This window comes from Cupressus sempervirens, chromosome 6 (genome assembly GCF_028749045.1).
Source record: "Cupressus sempervirens isolate cs-2001-9-10 chromosome 6, ASM2874904v1, whole genome shotgun sequence".
NCBI classification, from domain to species: domain Eukaryota; kingdom Viridiplantae; phylum Streptophyta; class Pinopsida; order Cupressales; family Cupressaceae; genus Cupressus; species Cupressus sempervirens.
The window spans coordinates 508664298-508677464 of NC_143123.1; the positions used below are offsets into that span (position 1 = coordinate 508664298).

The 13167-nt window shown below is 37.6% G+C and overlaps 1 protein-coding gene across 4 annotated transcripts in view; it reads right to left on the reverse strand.

Moving 5' to 3' along the window:
• Nucleotides 1-13167, reverse strand: part of LOC149553254 (Spc97 / Spc98 family of spindle pole body (SBP) component) — a 159522-nt gene that overhangs the window by 108503 nt on the left and 37852 nt on the right. For all 4 annotated transcript variants that reach the window (XM_089788715.1, XM_089788716.1, XM_089788718.1 and 1 more), the window contains 3 exons: nucleotides 8866-9007; nucleotides 8500-8707; nucleotides 8144-8307 (listed from right to left, as the gene is read on the reverse strand). In XM_089788715.1, the coding sequence (XP_089644841.1) occupies nucleotides 8144-8307; nucleotides 8500-8707; nucleotides 8866-9007 (514 nt within the window). The remainder of the gene's footprint in view (nucleotides 1-8143; nucleotides 8308-8499; nucleotides 8708-8865; nucleotides 9008-13167) is intronic.

Sequence of the window (13167 nt, forward strand, 5' to 3'; positions counted from 1 at the left end):
GATGATAGGGCAGACATGACAAGTTATACTGGAGCCTATGATAGGCCACAAAGACCCGTCTTTCTAAGACTGAAGTTGAATGCAGTCAGTATTTGTGACTGAGGTTTGACCCTTTGTTGATGATGTAATTGCTCATTTTGGTAAGTGGGATGCTCTACCACAGGCCCTGAAGGAGAATTTGAATTTTGATAAGTACTTGACTCAAAAGTGCAAGCATTCCATAGGTAGGCCTACTCTTGATAGACAAAGGCCTAGGTAAATAGAGTTACAGCAAGTGGCTAGTAAGATGACATTGGCTAATTTTGATGGTGATGGTAGAGTTATTGCAAAAGCTTGGGTTCACAAGCTCGACACCTACCTTGCCTTGCATCATATGACTAAAGAGGATGCCATTAGATTCGCAATTCTACACCTTGATGGAGTTGCATATGATTGGTGATATCACGGTTTGGTATCTCTCCATCATGATCAGATCACATCATATCAGGAGTTCGCTGACAGGTTGATAGAGCACTTTGATAGGAAGGATCCTGAGATTTACTTCAAAAAGTCGGCTCAATTACACCAAACAACTAGCTTGGAGGCATCTATCAGTGAGTTTCAAAGACTTTCTATCATGGTCTATGACATATCACAGAGAAGAGTCAAGTTGTTAATCGAGGGCCTAGCTGAGCCACTCAAAGGTTGGGTTAAGTCATTGGACCCGCCTTCATTACAAGAAGCTATGAAGAAGACTTGGAATTTAGAGTCATCTACACCTAGAGGCAAGTTTGCCTTGAAGCCTTCTAGTTCAGCTTTTGATAGGACAGCTCCTAGGAGAGAGGAAAAATCAGAGTCTAAGAGTCCTATGGCAGCAACTTAGGATCAAGATACCCTTAAAGATTTGAGGAGAAAGAAGCTATGTTTCTATTGCAGGGGTCCTTATGATGTTAATCGTGATTGTCCTATGAATCCTTAGGTGGAAAAGAGGATGAAATGATTCTACGATGATGAGGACAGTTTTGATCCTACAAGGCAGCTAGCTGATTATGAGCAGGATGTACATAGGGCTGCTCATGATGAGGATAAGGTGGATGATTCTAACCTCAACGTTGCCTACCTTTCTAGTATGAGAAAGGAAGGAGCTTTCAGGATGCATGGGCTTATAGTAGGACAACACGGAATTGCTTTGTTTGACATAGGAGCCACTCAAAACTTCATTGATGTGCGTTTGGTTACTAGGAGGGGAATGCAGGAAAGGAATTTTGAGGTTTACGGGTACAAGTGGCTGATGGTTACGCCTTGAGGTGTAACAAGATGATTTCAGATCTTCTAGTGAAGATGAATACATATGCCTTTAAGGCAGGTTTTTATGTGGTTGACATGGGTGGTATTGATATAGTCCTTGGCATGGCATACTCTTAAGGATATCAACCTGACCATGGAAAAGATGGAGATGAGGTTCATCAAAGATGGACAGCCACAAGTCCTTAAGGCTATCAGGAATGAAGAGTTTAAGAAGATTTCTCTCAGACATATGCAGGACTTAGTACACCATAAGGATGTTGTTCAGCAATTAAGAACTAAACACTCTAAAATGTTTAGTGATTTATCTCCGAGTAGACCAACGGACAGAGGGATCGAGCATATCATTGAGTTGGAGGAGGGTATTAAGCCCATCGTGATCACACCCTATTGGCACCCAAAGTGACTTAAGGATGAGATCAAGAAGACCATATAAGAGCTGCTTGACATGGGCACATTAGGCCTAGCAAGTCCCCATTTGTTTCTTCAATTGTATTGGTGAAGAAGGATGGGACCCTGTGGATGTGTATAGACTACTAGGTGCTTAGTAAGAAGACTATTAAGAACCGTTATCTGATCCCCCATACTGACAAGCTCATTGATGAGTTGCATGGAGCGGAGTACTTCTCTGAGATTAATCTGAGATCGGGATATCACTAGATCTGAGTTAGAGAGCAAGACATAGAGAAGACTGCATTCAGGTGCCATTATGGACATTTTGAATTCTTGGTCATGCCTTTTGGCTTGACGAACGCTCCTACTACTTTCTACTCTAATATGAACCGGGTGTTTCACAGTCAGCTCCAGAGATTTGCGTTGGTATTCTTTAACGACATCATGTTTATAGAAAGACTTGGGATGACCACATTCTTCATTTGACCACAGTTTTGGATATATTGGATTGGGCTTCCTTGTATGCCAAGGAGTCCAAGTGTGCTCTTCACATGACAAAGTTATTTTACTTGCGACATATCATTAGTGCTAAGGGTGTTCGCATGGATCCTGATAAGATCCGTACTATTTTGGAGTGCCTTATGTTGAAAACAATTATTCAATTGTATATTGTCATTGATGCTACACAAATGTCAAGCTTTAACCAAGCACAGTGTAAGCCGAGCTCAATCGAGCACCAAACAAGATTCCAATATCAGCCGAACAGAAATTAGTATTAACCGAGTTTGGTCGGTCAATGAGGCAAATAGTGTAAATCGAGATTGGTCGGTCACCAAAGGAAGTTTTGTATTAACTGAGTGTTCAGTCCAGTGTTACCAACTAACGACAGATTACTTTTGTTAATTATTTGGTTAATACAAGCCGACTAAATTGATGTTAACTATTTTTATGGAAGGGTATTCAAGCCAACTTGACATTGAGTATCATATATATGCAAGGTCAAGGTGTGGATTGAATAACGCAATTGGAAAAAGATGAGGGAAGCGAAATGAGAAGGATATCTGATTAAGGACAAAGTATCCAAGTTTGAAGATTGAGCTGCAAAGAATATTCTGATCAGGAAGGATCCAGAGGTCAAACCAAAACAGTGATCTGAATCTGCAAAAGTCAGTTGCCTCAACAATCAAGTCAATCATTGTTACTCTCTAACAATTGTAGCAATGAACAAATCTCTTAACAGAGTTGGCTTAACAATCATCTTCTAAATCCTCTAGCAAGGTAGCATTTCTAGATTGAAGTGTTCAAAGACCTCTAACAAGGCCACTCCTAACAGTGTGATTCAAATCATGTAACAAGGTCACACTTAACTGTGTGTTTTGTAACCTTTAACAAGGTTGGCTCTTAACAGGGCTCACTTCAGAAGAGTGAAAAATTGTAACTAGTTGCATTGGTGGTTTTTCGAAATTGGGTTTCCATGTTAAATCTTGGTGTCTCATCTGTTCATGTTATTTGCTTTATGGTTTATGTTTATGCAACTAAGTTACTAAAGGTTAATACACATTAATATATCAGAACTACTTTGTTAACCGAGTTACAATATATATCTAGTTCTAACCGTGCAGAGCAAGAATTTGGTTTGTTAAGTAAAAGATTGTGTTGACATCTAAGGGACTTGGATTTGTTTTTGTGGTAACTGATTCACCCCTCCCCTCTCAGTTACTCCTCTTACATTTCCAACAGCCTACATCAAGCATTGTTGATGGCAATATTCAGGATCAATGTGCTTCAGGCATGGAGAGATTATGCGGTAGAATAGGTCAAAAGAAATGGACATACGCAATGTGCCTGAGGGTTTGTTTCTTTGATTATAACATTTGCGCTTTTGAATAACTAATATATGCTTGCATTCCAAATCCATTTCGATTACACTCATAGAAACTAAATTCACTTTGGATTAGTTCCTTGGTTGTAGAATTAAAATATACACGAGACAACCCACCTAATGTATTCAGAATTAAAATTAGGCCACCTCAAAAAAGCAAGGAGAGATTGCAAGCTATTTTGAGATTGGATGAAAAAATCATCCATTTAAACCTAATAGAAATTTTTATAATCGTTGAGATAAATTATCTATCCAAATATTAAATTTAATTATAAATTTGAAATTCTAATAAATTTTAAAATAGGTCAGAATTTTTTTATAATAATGAAGAAAGTTATGTCTCATCTAAAATTGTGCAAAACAATAGAATTTGAGACCTAAAAAACAATCAAAATAGTTAAATCTTCCAAAACTGACATCATCATTTCATACTGGATAGACTTGTATTCAGAAAACAGCTTGGTTTGCAAGCTATAGATTGTTGCATAGTTGATAAGACTAGCTTTCCATGGACTATTTGTGTTAAAAAAAATCTTGGTTTGCAAGTTATAGAAAAACAAAAGGATACCCCTCGTTTTAGGAACTTGGTGATCAATCTGACAGTCAACATCAAATGCTAGCAATTAGTATAGACTACTAACTCAATTGTTAACTATGATATTTCATTGTCAAGACCTAAGAAAGGTAAATTTTGAATCATATTTGTTGTCAAGGCCTATAAGGCCCTATCAGGTGATGAACCATGGAAAATCTTAATTAGGAATAATATTTGGTTGTCAAGACCTAAGAAAGGTAAATTTTGGAAGGTCATTGGAATATGTGACATGTTGATGGGCAACTTTAATTGAATTTTTTGGCTCTCCAATCTTTTCCTCCCTTTGGAAAACTTGGACAAAGGTTAGACATATTCTGGTTCACAAGGAGGCCATTGGTGACTCTCCTACTTAGTCAGTTTGGACATATCACTACAATGGGGGTGGTGCTCAATGAGAAGCCACTTGCACCTACTCAATGTTATTCTGCTAAAGCATAGTATTTTTTGGGTGTTGTATCTACTGGGTATGTCATGATGAATAACCAGATCTGCTCTTGGGATGACTTGTGCCTTATTTTTGAAATCCCTCGTTCTCACAAGAAAATTTGTTGCCTGAATAGTAAGGCTACTGGATCTTTTTTCCCAGGCAAAACTCTTAATACTAATTAGTTTTTTGAGAAGTTGAAATGGAAAGATGGGGCATTTTCAGGAGGTCAAGGTGAAGCAGATTTATTAAATGTTGAGAGATGAGTCGCATATTCTTGCATGGATTAATGTGTCCTGGGGTTGTCAATGGTACAAGTCTAAGTGGCATTTTGTCTTGTTTAGGATGTGGAGAAATGTGTGTATGCCCAAAAAAACCTATCTTGGGTGGCAGATCCTCCTCAAGAAAATTATTGCTCACGATGCTTTGTCCCCTCTAGGTCATGATCCTATCACTTGCTCACCCTGTGATCTACCTGAATCTGTTACAAACCTCTTTTTTTAATGCTCTTTTGCTGCTAGAGTCTGGTCCATATTCCTTGGTCAGCCAGTTGTGTGGAACTCTTCTCCTAGGTTGTCTTGAATTGAAGTCTTGGCCGGGTTAATTGTGGACTGCTTTGATGATTATCTCAATGCTTTGTGGTCAGTTTATTTTGTGAAATTCTGCGATCTTTTTTTTTTTTTCTAGAATGCAGGAATCGGTGCAACACGGCCCCCCTATAAACTGCAGTGCGCCTGATAAACTTTTTAACGTGACCGGTAGCGCTGGCGCGACACGCCCACCGGTACCACGAGGACGGGGGAGACTAGAACCCGTGACCAACCCCCTGCAACAGGGAAGATTTAGCCAACCGAGCTAGGGCCCCCGCCCTGAAATTCTGTGATTTTTATGGTCCAAGCAAAATGAGGATATTTTTCAAAACAAAAGATGAAGGCTTGGTGAGTTTAACAATACACTCACTTTGCTTTCCATTATACTACAGGTATCTGCTGCCATTGAAATACCCAAGGACAGATTTATGAATCTGGCACAACAGGTTGATATGCCAATATACAAGTCCAATGTCGGATCTGCACATTTCTTTAATGCATTAAAGGATATGATACACTAAGATGGACTTAAAGCTTTGGAAGAGGTAGTAAAGGATGGAAACATCACTGAAGCTGATATAGATGCCAAAAACAGAGAACTGAAACAGAAGAATGCTCCAAATTGGGAAAAAGCAGCTGGACCAGATATTGTTCCCCATTTGGGTACATTTGATACTGATCAGGCTGAAGGAAGCAATAACATTGTAGGGTAATGGGACTGATGATGACCAGAGCTCTCTTGTCTTGTAGTATGCTTAGTACTTGATTGTCATTTAGTTTTTGAAGTAATGCAATATGCCTATGATAGGATAACCTTTGGAACTCTGAAGATACCGCTCGTAGATTAGTTTTTTTGGATTAGTATTTTGAGCCGATAAACAGTTGGATTACTTGATGTATTTTATAAACTATCTCTAATAGAAAAAAACTATGACATTTTGTTTAATATAAAATGGTATGGTACAAAAAAAGGCTAATGCTAACTATTATTTAGTATTTATGACAAATGTTGGGTGCATTCATCCATTTGAAGATCACAACATTGCTAGTGGTTGGGTAAGCTGAAGTCAACGGCCAACAAGTTGTTGAAAACTATGTGCAGGCCTTGAAGAGGATCAGATAAAGCTAATAGAAGGCAATGGAAGCAAAATGTGTAAGAGCAACTGCATGTTAAGGTCAAACTACAGGGCCTCCAATAAAACTCTAGAGGCCATATAGTGTGTGGGTGCGAGCAAGTGGTAGGACAGTCATTGGAGGGTCACATGACCAATTGCTATCTAATCTGATGGCCATGGATTTTTATGTACTAAAAATCTTTAGGAAAGTGGTGTAGTTGCTGGAAAGATTATGAAAGAGTTCTGGACACCACTGTTAAAAAAACCCACTAAACCTCAAATAGAATTATAGATGCATGGTGCAAGTTCTCTTGGAACAGAGGAAATATGAGCATTGCTTCAAGGAGGTGGCCTTGTAAGGTAGCATGGAAAACATGGGGGAAAGTAGAGGCCACTACAAAAGTGGCAAGGATGTGAGCCACCTTGGATTTGGGAAAAATGGCCCAGAAACTAGTCGCTAATACACTACATAAATAAATAAACAACCAAGGACTGGGAACGACCAACTGAGAACACCAAAAAGGAGAGACCCTACTAACCACATATTTATTGTTGGCAAACGACCATGCTAGAGCAGCCAAGATCTTACTGCAAATTTAACATAAACTCCACAAGTGAATAATAAGCACACAAGCATATCCATCAAACAAAATAAGTGTGTGTAAAATGTAAAATGAAATTCTTGCATATAAAGGCAAGAAAGAGGAGGTACATCAGTAGGAACAAATGTCTAACCACCTCTCCAAATGTTTAAACCATGTTACATAAGTCTGGCATGAGGACATGTACAAAATTCACATGAGGTTAGACAAATGGGAGAACAACCTCCAAATAAACTTAAACTAAGTGTGAATGTTGCTGACCTAAAAAAAGTGATATACTAACTATATAGATAGTGGAACGAACAAGCCTTTTTGTAAGCCAGCCTCTAAAAGAACTATTCATTTGTAATTCATAAAGATTGTTACAATTTTTGAGAAAAAAGTGGCTATGAAAATTTTTAATTTGATTTTAAATTTAAAATCTTTGTGCAATTCTCACAAATCTCAAAAAATGTATCTTGATAATCAGGGTGAAAGTTATGTCTCATTGGAATTTGTGCAAAACAATAGTGTCTTGAAGCCTATAGAATGGTCAAAATAGTAAAATTCCCCAAAAACTGATATCACCACTGCTTAGTGGACAGAATCACATCATCCAAAAAATCATATAAAGGGAACTTAAGCAAAAATTGTTTTTGATAAAGGAGGCAGGGAGAGGGCCCTGAACCCATAGTTACAAATACAAAAAGCCAAAGTCCAGGGCCATTACAGCTGAGCAGCTTGCCAAAACATCCTAAACCAGCAAAGAGTACACTCCCACAAAAAAATCAAAAACACATACCAGAAACTACCATAGCTACTGATACAAATCATGTGAACAGCAGTAAAACTGATTAAAATTTGTTAATCTAAAACAACAATTAAAACCAAAAGAAATTGTTAAATTTATAATGTCACCAGTAAGACATTTAACACCACAGACTACAGCCCTGGGTGATATTAAGAGGGAACTACCAATATACACTTAAGAAAATAAAAGAAAAAATCACCATTAAAAAGACATACTGCAACAAGATGACAGACAAACTGTTGCAAAATAGGCACAGATATCTAATCAAGGTGTTGAGGAACAACACAGGCATTCCAAATTGCTGTTGGATCAAAGATTAATCCCATGATCTTGTGCTTGGAAACATTATTAACTGATCTCTAGGACTTCTTAGAATAAAATAGTATCAGAAATGTATTACTCTAAAAGCACAACTTCCCTTCATGATCCATGAAACTCGCATTAAGAAAAATGAATGAAAGGTCATACCCTTAAGCAATTCCAGATATCAGATAGTGAAAACATGGTCAGCTTGATCTGGATCAGGAAGCTGAAGATAGAACTATACATATCTAAAGCATCTGGTTTAAGAATAATGTTTAATGGCCAATCCACTTTGAAACCCAAGCCTATGAAATCGAATGCATTTATACCTGCAACCGTCAAGATTGTCATGTTTTGAATGGTAATGAATTAATCTTGATGTGGAAAATGATAACATAAATCAAATTTACAAATCAGCTCAAAATGTCAAAATGACAAGTGTAACTAAAGTAATAGCAGTATCCCAGATGATACTTTAGTATGTATATCTTTTTAAGATATAAGGAAAAATTACTACTCACAATTAGTGTTAATAAAATACGAGGCATCAGTAGAATTAAGCGATACGCGCAGACTGCTTTCGGTATGTGGCATTCCACCAGCATCCTTGATGTAAATATATAGCCGATCATCATATTCATCTCCTTCACATGAAGACCTTTGTAAGGCTGATTCTAACATTGCTTGAACCTCCAACAACCTCTGATGACTGCCCGCTGGTGACCATTTCTAATTCAGAGAGAAGACAGTTGTCATGCAGATTAATGAACATAAAAACTGAAAATGTATCTCCATGATTCCAAAACAGAAGGCAGATAAAAATTATCTCATAATGCTGGAATTCTTAACAAAGAAATGAGAACTTTGATTGTTTAATAGCTACACACATGTTGGCACAGAGATGTGACAAATCCATCAGCCCAATCTGCCACTTCCATGAAGAAATACCGCCGCAAAGCCAACAAATGTTTTTGGAAACCAAATCCTTCCTCAAGAAGCTTCACAGTAAAATCACTGATGCATCGATACCTGACTTTATTAAGAAATATCTTACCACATTATATGAACAAATCAGAAAAAAATCTGGATTTTAGAAGAAGATATAGTTTATAACAAATTTCTTACAACGTCTATCTCAAAGTTTATAAATACATAAAAGAATATAGAGAGATGAGGACACAAATGGTTGTCCTTTCATAATAGAATGTGGGATATAAAGATTGGATACTAATATCAGTTTGTAGGTTTAAGATGGCTTATCTTTCTTATGCTCTTGATATTGGATTAAGAAGAAACTATTGTCATTCCTTCTAATTATAATATTACATAAATCATTGTATTCAGATATAGAGCATGTGTAGCGCTCCAGTCCAAACATAGCATTGAGAGAGAGAACCTTGAATGAACCCAAACCAGTCCAAACAAGGTATTGATCCTCCAAGTTCAACCTAAGTTCTGCCAAGGTCCTTCCCTGGTCTTGTGGATTTGGCCCAAGTTTGTCTAAATATGCTCAGGATAAATCCATAGGCTCAATGCAGGAACCTAAGTGAACCAAAGAAAAACTCACTTTAGACCCCAAAAAAAGTTGAGTTCTTAGTGAAAATTAGTAAAAAACAATTGTAATCACTAGCTAACAATATTCTTTCTCGATTAAAAATGAGGAGCACAAAGCTGCTACATAGGTCTTTGATGCAGGAGCATCTTGGGCCTTTGAGCAATTTTGCATCAACCAAAAATACTTCTTGTTTTCTATACCAAACTGTTGATTGTGAAGTAGTCATTGCTTCTTTTGGTTTCAGGTTGTACATAGCTGATATCCTGTTGAGGACCTATCCTTGATCCTTGTCCTAAGTGTGTGCATTCTGATGTTTCATATTCCTTGAGTTTTGTGTCATTCTTCGCGGTCTCTATTTCCTGCAGTTTTCATCCAGCGAGGCATGTTGATTCTGTTGGTGCAGTTTCCTATGATGACATGGCGTCTTGCGCAATTGGGAGATGACTCCTAACTCCCGTGTGGACCTATGCTTAAGTGTGTGTGACCTTATGTTGTCCTTTGCTTCGCTTTTGGTTTACTCTTCCAAGACTGGACCTATAATGTAATTAAATGCTTGACTAGCTGACTTGTGGCTTAGCTAGCTATATAAGACGTCTAGGTAGATGTAGAAAAGGCATATCTTAGAGAGTACAAGATAGAAGATGCAAACTAGGACTCTAGTTTAATTGAAAAAATTGTATAAGGCCACAACCTGGAAGGTCTTACAACCAGGCATGTCGCTTTCTTTATATGTGAAGTGAAATAATTACACCTATTGAATGTTGCATATGGCCTCTTGTTCCGTGTTATGTATTTGATTAAGCTTTCAAGTGTAACTCTGAGAAAGGAGATTGTTTGTAGGTTTAAGTTAAGTTTATTCCACCATGGCTCCTGCTACTCAATCCTCCTTGCATCAAGTGGTATCAAAGCTGAGTTCTTTCTTGTGGATTGGATCATGGAAAACCTTAGTGGATTGGTTGTATAGTGGCAGATCTGAAATCTGACCTATAACTTACGAAAGGTTATGAACTTGCAACAACTATTGTCAAGATGGTTTGTGGTAGAGAAAATGTTGATAATGTTATTATGGACATGTTGAGGCATATTGCAGCAAGACCTGAAGGTGTTGAAACAGCCCTGAAGAGAGGCGTATATCTTGACGATGTTAGTGATGAAGAGGCAGCACCTAATCCAAATCCTGAACCTAAAGTTGAACAAGATGAAGAAAAAGCTTTCGAGAGTTTTGTCTAGGGCGAATACTAGACCTTCTATTAAAGTTACTTGCTATGATGGAAGACTTGAGACTAATGCAGTATTGGATTGGATCTATGAGATGGATAAATACTAAGTATGAAGGTATTCCTGATAACAAGAAGGTGAAGATAGCAATCACAAAATTGAAGGGACATGTTTCACTTTGGTGGGATCATTTGCAAACTGAGAGACAGAAGAGAGGGAAAAAAAAAAATATCAAGATATGGGCGAAAATGATTGCGAAGATGAAGGAAAAGTTTCTCCCTACAAATTACCAAGTCAATTTGTTGAGGAAAATGCAAAATTTGAGGCAAAAGGGCACGAGTCTGAAGAAATATACCGAGGAATTCTACAAGTTGGATATCAGATCTAGACATGTAGATGATGAAGTTGAGAATGTGGCTAGATACCTTAATGGTTTGAGGACATCGATTCAAGATGAGATCAACTATGTTAAGACGGATAGTGTGTTAGAATCATATCAATATGCCATGAAAGCTGAAGAAAGATTGGCAAAGAAACATGATCAAAGACAACGAGGTAGAAGTGGCAGAGTTCAAAGAAGCAGAGGCAGAAATTATGGAGAAAATAGCAGATATGACAATGTGATGCAAGATAAGAGAAAGATGGAATGAAAAGGACTTGCTGAACAAAGAGGTGACTACACTAGAGGTAGCTATAACAGTTACTCTATGAATGGTAATAGTAGAAAAAGAAAGGAAAGAACTTCGTTTAAGGGCACTTGTTTCAAATGTGGAGAAAGACATAGGGTTTTTGAGTGTACTAACTCTAGGAAGAAGATTGGAGGCAGTAGCAGAAACACTTTGGCTTGTGAAGAAGTTGTTGAAACACCTAATGAACCTAAAAATCGTGAGAACCTGATGTTGCAAAGGATCTTGTGGAATGAATAAATCAGTGAAGAACCTGTTCTAAGAAGAAGCTTGTTCAAGACTAGATGTAAGATCATTGGAAAATGTTGTAATCATTGATAGTGGAAGTTCTAATAATTTGGCATCTGAGGAGTTGATTAATAAGTTGTTGTTGCAGAGATTGAGACATCCTAAACCCTACCGTGTTGCCTGGCTCCAGAAGTAATCTACTTGTAAGTGAACAATGCTTTGTTAAATTCAAAATTGAGAATTATCATGATGAAGTCTTGTGTGATATTATGCCTATGGATTGTTGTCATATTCTTTTGAGTAGATGTTGGTAGTATGATAGACAAGCTTTGCATGATGGTTGATTAAATCAATATATTGTTTGGGTTGATGGAAAGAAACAAGTATTATTGGCTTTGGTTGAAAAGCTTGAGGAGAATCATTGTACCATAGTCAAAGTATACTTGGTTGATGGAAATCAATTTATTGAACCTATGAAGAAATAGAATGTTTGTTTTGCTTTGATTTGATTTCTAGAAAAACTGAGAAACAAGATGAATTAGAACATGCACCTGAGATTGAAGTACGACGGTCAGAATGAGATCAAACTCGGGAAGTTTAGCGTCAAATGGGTAGAACTATACAAGATACGGGAAGTTGGTGATAATGGAGCGATGAAGTTATCGACACTAGACGAAAAGGAAGTGGCCGATGCAATGAATCGGTCGAAGTTGAATGTCTACCATGGAAGAAGTAATGCACCCCCGTGGACGAACAACTGAGAAAAGATTGTAAGTACTGTATATACGTAAATATTGTACATAATTGTTCCAAAAGTGAGATTTTAAATTTTAAATTTAGAAAAAAAAAAAGCTACCGTATGGATTTTGGAAACCAAGAACCGTACGGATTTCCAAGTAAGCTGTTTGAGTCAAGGTCACCATACGGCTTTTCCAGCCCAAGCCACCATAAGGGTTCTAAAGCCAGCTAATGTACGGCTTCTTAAATGACCACCATCATACGGATTCTGGGAGCCAGTCACCGTACGGATTTTGGAGGTTAAGTTACCGTATGGCTTTGTTAAAAAGCTTGCCGTACGAATTTCCTCATGTATATGTTATTTGTTGTATAGAATTTGGGAGTCTCAGTGCGGATTTTTTTTTTAAACAGCCATCGTACGAATTTTCCAACATGGTCACCGTACGGATTTTCTAAGCAGCCAATGTACGGATTTCTATGGTAAAGTCACAGTACAGATTTCAAGATTGTAACACATGAAACAAGTCTAAGTACGGCGTACGGATTTTGAGAGTTCTCTTCAACATACAGATTTTGGTGAGTTCCCTTCAGCATACGGAGATGAAGGAGAAATTCATATAGTTGGTCATATGGATTTTGAAGAAGATATTGAATCCCAGTTTGGCGTACGGCTTCCATTCTCAACACTCAACACACGGCTTGGTGTACGGATTTTTTAGTGTAGCATTAGCATATTTTGGTGTAAAGTTTTTTGAAGGGATCTG